Raw genomic sequence first — 10,000 nt, forward strand, 5'->3', positions numbered from 1 at the left:
CTTCGTCTCAAATTCTCTCATTCACTCTTTCCCTTATTTCTCTTCTCCAGCCTATATTATCTGTTGTTCCTCTCTCCCTTTCTCTTATTCGCAGTTGTTTTTTTATTTCTTCACTTCTTCCTATTCCTTTATTCACTCATATTCTTATCCATCCCCCATTCTCTCTTTCTTTCTCTGCTTCCGTAATGTTTCCATTATTGTTCCTTACTCCTCTCTATCCCTTCATTCTCTCCTATCTCCAATCTTTCACCTTTCCCCCCTTCTCCTTATTTCCCCCTCCCCCTCTCACTTCCGCCCTTCTTTCCCTCTTCTTTCCTCCACCTCTCTCATCCACCCATTCCCCCTCCCCCTTTCCAATCCCTATATGTCCCCATCACCTCATTTCCTTCTTCCCCTTGCCCCCCCCCTCCCCCACCTTATTCACCCATCACCTCATCTACTTCTTCTCCTCCTCCTTCCATCCCCTCAACTTCTCCCCTCCCCCTTCCATTCCCTCTCCTTCTCCCCCCATCTCCCATACCCCTTCTTCCCCCATCTCCGCTCCCCTCTCCTTCTCCCCCCATCTCCCACCCCCTCCTCATCTCTCCCCCTCATATCACCTCATCACCTCATCTCCTTCCAGACTATTCTCCGACGAACCGCCCCACTTCTTCGTCGAGGCTGGGGCTCTGGACGGCGAGTTCATCTCCAACACCTTGTACCTGGAGCAGGACCTCGGCTGGACTGGGCTGCTGGTCGAGGCTGACCCTCTCTTATACGCTGCGTTGCCAGGTGGGTTCGCCTCACACGCACCTCCCTTAGACTTGTGGGAAAGGCTAGATCAGTAGCAATTCGAGGTGTCATGGCGACTGCTTTGGTGAGAGTGTTCGGTGGAAATATAGCCATTAAATGCATCATTTTCCATCTTTTTTTTTTAAAGTGAAGAGACCAAAATGATCGACCATATTCACAAAATTATCCGTAACTTCTGTGACGTCATCAAAATAAACCGCATGTTCTTTTTTTTCTAATAAATAGAATCAGACGCTATGACACCTCCCCGAGTTGCTCCTGATCTAGCGTTACCCTCAGGCTTTATGCTTTGCTGTTGGTCGACTGGCGGTTATGGTGTTTAAATAGTCTTAAAGGACCTTGTTTTTGGTACTTTATTGGTTGTTTGTGGACGGGTTCCTCTCGCTTATGGCTTGCTGTTGGCGTTTTGTTGATTTTTGGCGTCCTTTTTAGGGATGAAGATAGAGATAGATATAGATAGATGGATAGATAGATAGATAGATTATTGTCATGATTTTTTTTTTTTTTTGATGATTGAAGTGAGCGAAATATGTTAATATTATATGGGCATTGGAAATAGAAAATGTTGGTGAACTTATGACGCGTCATTTTCGTAGTGTTAATAGCTCTTAATTTGTGCATTTCTAGTATTCATAACATTTATCATGAGTCAAATGCCTGTATTTCTGAAATAATAAATAGAGTCATTTTACAATTTTGACCAAATGGGGACAAATGAACAAAAATAGATGTTACAAAGAGTGATTTCCATACGTAATATATTTCAGCGAATATCAATGTCATTATTATTATCATCATTATCAACCACCATAATCGTAGTCATTGTTATTTATAAATGACAAATCAAATTGAAGAACCTTGAGAAAGTGTTACCATACCCTAATATGACGAAATATTACATTCCTATCGTAAATAATAATCATAGATATATTTTTCTATTTAGATGAAACATCACGAAATTAAAATACGTGTTTTGGTCACATAACGGACATACCTGCTAACAAGAAGCAATTTACGCTAAACAGATGTAGCGACCTTTGCTATTAGACACAAACCGGAAATAATGATCCAAAAACATCACAACACAGCCAAATTAAAAAGAAAAAAAATTACCAAACTAAGAAAAATATAAAACATAACTAACATACCTGCTAACAAGAAGCAATTTACGCTAAACATATGTAGCGACATTTGCTCTTAGACACCAACCGGAAACGAATCACCAACACAAACAAATAAAGAAAAAAAAATCAATGAATTACATCTCTAGTGCCTTTCCTTTTCTTACTATTATCAGGCTTTCCATCTCCCTCATTCATCATCTTCTCTGTGACGACTCAAGCACGAGCTATGACGTCAGAGCACCAAGTCTTTCTGAGAACCCATTTCGTATTAGTCGATGGCTTGTTCAGTCGTTAAGACACGCCGTTCCGAGAAATTTAATCGTGCGAAGTGTTCCATTACCGTATTGAGTAATTGATGTGCTTTTGAAGATTGTAGTTAATATTTTTGAGTCCAATTGAGGTAGATATTCATGGATGTGGACTAAATGAAACAGGGTTTGATATGTATGTGCGTATACAAACGCGCGCACGCACGAACGCACGCACACACATACACACACACACACACACACACACACACACGCACACACACACACACACACACACACACACACACACACACACACACACACACACACACACACACATACACACACGCACACGCACACACACACACACACACACACACACACACACACACACACACACACACACACACACACACACACACACACACACACACACACACACACACACACACACACACACACACACGCACACATATATATATAGGCAGATGAATATATGAATGAGTCAACTGTAAATTGATAGACAGATTCATCGATAGATAGATAGGAGAAACAAATATATAGATATTTGAGCCATTAATTGAATAAATAAATGTTAGACTTTATAACATAATCTTTTAACAAAGTAGAATATAAATGTTATAGAATGCCCTCAGAAAAATACCCTAAAGCCTTTCCACAATGCAAGGAAAATGCCCCCAGAGCTCCTCACAGAACAGGAAAATTCCCTAGGCCTTTCTACATAATAGGGGAATAACCACACACCTCCTCGTAAAATAAATATCCCCACATAACAGAATAATACCCACGATCTCCCTACAAATCATAGCAATTCCCCCATTTTTTCCTTGGGTCTAGAGTAATCAAATACCTTCAAGAGACCACGAGCAAAGTCGCTCCGAATCTCCCCCAAAGAACAGATAAATTCCCCCAAATATCCCTAGAAAAGCGGTAAATTCCCCTTAACCTTCCCGTAGAACAGAAAAGAAATCCTTTCATTCACGCCCCCACAGACCGAGGAATACCTTCAAGCCTCCCCACAGACCGAAGAAATACGCACAGACTTCCCCCACAGACCGAAAAATTCTCTCGACTCTCCCCCACAGACTTAAGAATTACTTTCAAACATCCCCACGGACCTAGAAATCCCTCAACTCTCCCCCACAGACCTGAAAATTATTCCCTAACTTCTCCACAGACCAAGAAAAGCTCACAGACCTCTCTCATTGACCAGAAAATCACCCCCACGAACCTGAATATTACTCTTACGCTCCCCCACAGACCGAAAAAATACTCCCAAACCTCCCCCACAGAGTAGAAAATCACCCCACAGACCAGAAAATAACCGACATTCCCCCACAGATCGAAAAATACCTCCCCCCCCCACACCAGAAAATTCCCTCAACTCTCCCCCCACAGAACATACCCGCCCCAACCCCTCCCGACATGAAAAATACCCACAACCACAATACACCCCCGTCCTCCCCCACCCGCCCACAAACCCAAAAAATTCAGCCCTCAAAAATCCCCCCTTTTCTCCCTTTTTCCTCCTTCAGGTAAAAACCGGAAGTCTTGGAGCTCCCAGACGTGTCTCTCCCCCTCCAACGTCGCCGAGAGACTGACCTTCGAGACTTATGAGCCGAGAGATGATCGAGATGTCGCGGCTGCCTTGTTGGTAAGGGTGATTTTTCCTTGTTTTTCTTCTGGGTTTTGTTGTCTTGGGTGGAGGTGTTTGTTGTTTTGCTCTATGTCTCTCTCTGTCTGTCTGTCTCTCTCTCTTTTTCTCTCTTTGTCTCTGTCTGTCTGTCTGTCTGTCTCTCTCTCTCTTATTTGCTCGTACTACTTCTTTTCTTTTCTGATATTTTGTTAATTTTCATTTTTTTCTTTTCTTTTATTCTCTTTTCTCGCTTCCCTTTCTTTCTTTCTCTGTGTCTTTTTTATCGCCCTTTTTATTGATGTTTTTGTCTTTGCAATTTATTCTTCTTTTTGTTCTTTCGCTTTCCTTGATTTTTACCTTTTTATTCATGTTTCCTTTCTAATCTAATTCGTCTTATTGCCCTTTTGTTTTGTCGTTTCCTTTATCTTGGTTATTTAGCCTCATATCATTTATCATTATTTTCTTATTTCTTTCTTTACAATTTCCTTCTCCAATCTATTTCGTAAATAAGAAAATTAATATAAGCGTAAAAGATGCGACGTAAATAAGAATAACAAAGTTAATAAGAAAACACACAAACAGACAAATACACACACAAAAACAAACAAACAGACAAATACACACACAAAAACAAACAGACAAATACACACACAAAAACAAACAAACAGACAAATACACACAAAAACAAACAAACAGACAAATACACACACAAAGAAGCAAACACAATCTAACAAACTATCCACACACAAACAAACAAAGAGAACCACAATCACCATCACCCCCTCTCCCCCCAAACAGGTCAGGTCAACGGGCAACCTCGCCGGCGTCCACTCTCCGGCCATGGGTCAGATGGGGTCAAAAATCCCAGTGGAGGTCCAGTGCTTCCCCCTCTTCTCGTACCTGCTCGCCCTCAACGCCACCTCCGTCGGTTACGTCAGCCTCGACGTCGAAGGAGCCGAGGCCGAGATCCTCCTCCACCTGCCCTGGGATCGAGTGGACGTCACGGTGTGGAATATCGAGCACAGGGCGACCAACGAGGGCTTCAAGGTCCACTACGAGGAGCCCTGGGGTCTCCGTGCTCCTCCACCTCGTCCTCATCCCCCTCCTCCTTCCGGTTCGGTTGGAGGACGCGAAGGAGATGAAGGGAGAGAAGGAAGGGAGGATTCAGGGGAAGAAGAAGTCCCTCCGCCCAAGAAGATTGTTTACGTGACCCAGCATGACCCCGCCGAGGGGAAGGACCCTTACCTGGTCAGATTTATGAGGGAAAAGGGATATCGACTCTATGACTACTGGGATGGGGATTATACGTTCGTCAAGGCTGACTCGGAAATCTGTCGAAAACACTGCACAGTCGAGGTCGAGGTCGAATAGGCCTATGTGCCGCATTCTCTTCTATGTCGAGGTCGAATAGGCCTATGTACCGCATTCTCTTCTAGGTCGAGGTCGAATAGGCCTATGTACCGCATTCTCTTCTAGGTCGAGGTCGAATAGGCCTATGTACCGTATTCTGTTTTACGTCGACCTCATTTATGGGCCAGTAAATAATAACTGTGAATTTGTTGTGAATGTGAAGATGTATAGCCCTACATAACTTCCGAGGCTTGATGCAGAACATTCAAAAGCATTGTTTATATACATATTTATACCAATATATGCGCGCAGTTTTTAAAACGCATATTGAACTATACGTGTTTACTCTAAGAATTGTGAATGAAGTAAAAGCCTAATTAATGTTTTCTATTTTCCTGTCAGACACGAGAGAGGAAGGGGAGGGGAGGGGTTATCTACCAGTCCTATTATTTCTGTTGTATAAAAAAAATCATCTTGATGTTGTACTATTTTCGAATGAACACATTTTCCCTCATATGCATATTTCGTTATTGATACTGAATACACACATACATACTCACACACAAACGCAAACACGTGTGTATACATGCATTCATACTTTGTGAATCCAAATCGCAAAACAGGAATGCAATAAATAAATCTAAAAAAAATATAGCGAAGTGTATTTAATATACTGTATAAACCAGTACAAAACAAATGAATAGAGACCTCTCTCTACAACATGGCTAACAAACACACTATAGACAAGAGACAAAGAAAACTGACTTTGCTTTTGTCTCTCCGATAAGCTTAACCTAAGAACCGTTTGACCTTGAAACAGACAAACATTTAAGGTACAGTTAAGTCTTCCATAGCACCTTTCGAGAAGCCATAAAAAGTAAAATAAAAAATCTACGTGTTGCGTAAGGTAAGTAGCAGGTGTGAACATTGATTTAATAAGGATAATGAGAATCTAATGTGATTTACTCCTGAAGGGAATACGATGGATCAAAATGTGCAATAATCCCTAATTGGAACCTCATCATAACCTATGACGTCATAACGTAGATGGCGCTGAACTACTTCTAGTATGACGTCACTTTGTCGTCTGCGTGTTGAAATAAAAATATAAATAAAAAAGGGCAAGACAAGATTAATAATTATTCCTGAATCATCTTTTTTTTCTCGTGTTATAAGAATAGAAATGATGATGATGTATCAATTCACATCAGTTTCATCATGTAAAAATAAATGATATCTAGATATATATGACGTCACTAGTGTTTCTGATTCATAAGTAATATTAGACATTGTAGTGTTATTACGTCAATGATGATAAATTCCTTTATTTTTTCTAAGACTATAAAAATGATTCTGATATCATTGAATTAATGACAATAATAGTAATAACAATATTAATTACAACAGCAATAATAATAATAATAATAATAATAATAATAATAATAATAATAATAATAATAATAATAATAATAATAATAATAATATCAATAACACTAATGATATGTGAGCAATGGGAAGGACTGAAAATATTCAAAATAAAAATAATAAAATCCTTAAAGTTGAAGAATCCATAGATTTCTGTTAAACCTTTATAAACCTACTAAGTACCACAGAAGAAACAAAAGACAATTCCTTAAGCAGATTCCGAAAATCTTAAGATGGAATCCGATCACAAGCACCTAAACTGAATACAAAAATTCCCATTGTAAGAAGGGAGATTAAAAAAAAAAGGGAAAAAAATCTGTCTTAAATGGGAGATTATAAAGCAGAGAAACATAAGGAAAGAACGAAAGAAGGGGAAGGAGCAGAGGAGAAAAGAAAGAGGGGGAAATAGGAGAAAAGAAAGAGGGGGAATAACGCCACACGAAAAAAAAGTGTGGCAGAAGAGAGGAGAGAGGGAAAGGGGACCTAACCTCTCACCAAGAAAGAAGGACAAAGAAGAAAGAATAAAGGCGGGAGGAAGAGGGGCGGAGACAAACTTCCTCAAGGAGAATAAGGAGGAGGCTGATCCGGAGGAAGACCCCCCTTGGGAGGCAGCGCCGCGGCATTGTAGTCCACAGGCACATGGGGGTACATCTGGCCCTCTGGCACTGTGGGCTCCGGAACCACCATCCCTTCGCCGGGTGCCGTGGGGTAGGGGGCGGAAGGAGGGGGTTGCATGGCCGCAGGGGGAGGTTGCATGGCCGCGGGGTGAGGGGGCTGGGGCTGCTGGGGGGGTAGCTGGCCTGGGGTAGCGATGACACGGCCGGGGCTGCCGAAGTTCTGGTCGTGGAATTCTCTGTATTTCCTCTTGATGACGCAGCACAGAGCCCCCGCCATGATGCAGAAGAAAGCTGTGAAGAAAAGATTACAATTATGATAAAGGAAATTCAGATGATAGTAATCTGTGCAATACTGATAACTCTAAGGGGAGGGAGAGAGAGGAAAACAAATACAATTCATGATAAAGGAAATTTGCACCTTAGACCACCGATAACTCTAAAGGCCGTGAAACACTAGCACTTTTTCCGTCAATTTTTTGAAAATTTTATTTGACATAAATACAATCATTCTCGAATATAGCTCTTGATCTGACTTTGCTTGGCTGAAAAAGTTGACGGAAAGGTTTTCAGACGGAAACGATCATTATCGTCTGACTGGAAAATCGACAATTCGCTCAAAAATGGACAAAATTTCAGAAAAAAAAAAAATTGACGGAAAAAGTGCTAGTGTGGCGGCACCTTTAGGGTCATCCATTTTTTTTTCAGCAGTTTCAAAAGTTTACAAAAAAGTACACTTGTACCCTTTTCCCAACACTCTCTCTCCCCCTGTAGAGTGTACAAAGCAAAAAGATAAAAATGATAACTCAGAATTACCAGAATCTAAAGAAAAGCAACAATACTGACAGATTATTGACAATTATTTAAGGGCACCTTGAACTGACGTAAAAGATAATGAAAGATGCCCTGTCTTTGACCAAGGGGCTTTCGTCGTGGGAATAAGTTTAGTTCTAAAACATGAGAATGTGTTCAAGTGTCATTGTATTAAAGAAAAAGGAAGAAAGAAAGAAAAAAACACTTCTATCGCACATTTTCCCGTCTTGATCTCGTCAGCGCGATACAAAAGTAATAAAATAATCCAATCCAATTCTGAAATCTGACCCTAATCGTCATTAAAAAAAAAAATCTACAACAAAGTACGCTAAAAAAAAAGAAAAAAAAAAGACGACCCCCTAACACCACTACCGAAAAAGAAAGAAAGAAAAGAAAAGAAAAGAAAAAAAAGAAAAGAAAAGAAAAAAAAGAAAACGAAAAAAAAGAAAAGAAACCGACAAGAAAAGAAAAGAGAAAAGAAAAAAAAAGAAACCGAAAAAAGAAAAGAAAAAGAATAGAAAGAGAAAGAAGAAGAAAGAAAAAAAAAAGAAAACGAAAAGAAAACGAAAGAAAAAAGAAGAAAAAAGAAAAAAAAAACGAAAGACCGACCCCGCTTAACCCACCCATCCCCGACCCCCCCAAACCGACCTCCCAGTGCCACCAAGATGATGCCCGGTGCCACGTCCTCCGCATCGTCATCGTCCTCATCCAGGAGCGAGAGCCAGATGACGCCCGGCAGAAGGAGACACACCACGCCGAAGACCGCGAGGCAGGCGACGCAGGGGATGCCCAGGACCAAGCTGCCGAACTGGGGGGGAGGGAGGGAGAGGGGTTGGTGAGGACTGGTGGCGAGTGGTGATGAATGGGGATGATTGGTGATGACTTGTGATGGTTGGTGAGAACTGGTGGCGAGTGGTGATGATTGGGGATGATTGGTGATGATTGGTGGCGATTGGTGATGACTTGGGATGATTGGTGAGGACTGGTGGCGAGTGATGATTGATGAGGGCTGGTGGCGAGTGGTGATGAATAGTGAGGACCTGTGATGAATAGTGATGACTAGTGATGATTGGTGATGACTAGTGATGACTAGTGATGATTGGTGATGAATAGTGATGACATGTGATGATTGGTGGCGATTGGTGATGAATAGTGATGACTGGTGGCGATTGGTGATGACTGGTGATGACTGGTGGCGAGTGATGACTGGTGAGGACTGGTGGCGATTGGTGATGAATAGTGATGAGTTGTGATGATTGGTGAGGACTGGTGGCGGTTGGTGATGAATAGTGATGACTTGTGATGATTGGTGACGATTGATGACTAGTGACAATTGATAGCTGGGGATTATTGATGACTAGTGATGACTGGTGGTGAAATGATGACTAGTGGTGATTCGTGATGACTTATGATGACCTGATGACTAGTGATGGCTGGTGATGGCGTGATTAGTGATGACTATTGACAATTGATAGCTGGGGAAGATTGATAACTAGTGATGACTGTTAATGACTAGAGGTGAAGTGGTGACTAGTGATGATTGGTGATGACTTGTGATGACTGGTGGTTGTGAATATCAACTGAAATGGTGGTAATGATGAATATGATTGTAAGGATAATAATTATAAATACTACGATCATAGCAAAAAAGGTATCATCAGTTATAACATTGATAATAACACATTGAATCAACGAAACTTCTATTAATAACAATATTAGCCAATACATTGATTCTGATAATAATAAAAAATACAATAACAACATCACTTACAATCACCTTAAAATAAAATAAAATGAAATAATCTTCAGCTAAAAAAAGAAAGAAAGAAAGAAAAAGAAAAAGAAAGAAAGAAAGAAAGGAAAGAAAGAAAGTAAGAGAGAAAGAAAGAGAAAGAGAAAGAAAAAAGAAAAAAGAAAAAAAGAAAGAAAAAGAGAAAAAGAAATAAAATAAGTAAATAAAAGAAAAAGAAAAATAAA

The 10,000-nt window shown here is 40.6% G+C and overlaps 2 protein-coding genes across 2 annotated transcripts in view; one reads left to right on the forward strand and one right to left on the reverse strand.

Annotated features, from left to right (window-relative positions):
• LOC113827358 (uncharacterized) overlaps positions 1-5,458 on the forward strand; it is an 8,159-nt gene extending 2,701 nt beyond the window's left edge. The window contains exons 4-7 of the mRNA XM_070140377.1: positions 623-771; positions 3,721-3,839; positions 4,620-5,183; positions 5,298-5,458. Of these exons, the coding sequence (XP_069996478.1) occupies positions 623-771; positions 3,721-3,839; positions 4,620-5,183; positions 5,298-5,312 (847 nt within the window). The 3' untranslated portion in view covers positions 5,313-5,458. The remainder of the gene's footprint in view (positions 1-622; positions 772-3,720; positions 3,840-4,619; positions 5,184-5,297) is intronic.
• Positions 5,459-5,821: 363 nt separating this feature from the next.
• Positions 5,822-10,000, reverse strand: part of LOC113827363 (uncharacterized) — a 10,088-nt gene continuing 5,909 nt past the window's right edge. The window contains exons 3-4 of the mRNA XM_027380244.2: positions 8,672-8,831; positions 5,822-7,504 (exon numbers count right to left, since the gene is read on the reverse strand). Coding sequence (XP_027236045.2) covers positions 7,155-7,504; positions 8,672-8,831 — 510 coding nt within the window. The 3' untranslated portion in view covers positions 5,822-7,154. The remainder of the gene's footprint in view (positions 7,505-8,671; positions 8,832-10,000) is intronic.

Source organism: Penaeus vannamei, chromosome 3 (assembly GCF_042767895.1).
Source record: "Penaeus vannamei isolate JL-2024 chromosome 3, ASM4276789v1, whole genome shotgun sequence".
NCBI classification, from domain to species: Eukaryota; Metazoa; Arthropoda; class Malacostraca; order Decapoda; family Penaeidae; genus Penaeus; species Penaeus vannamei.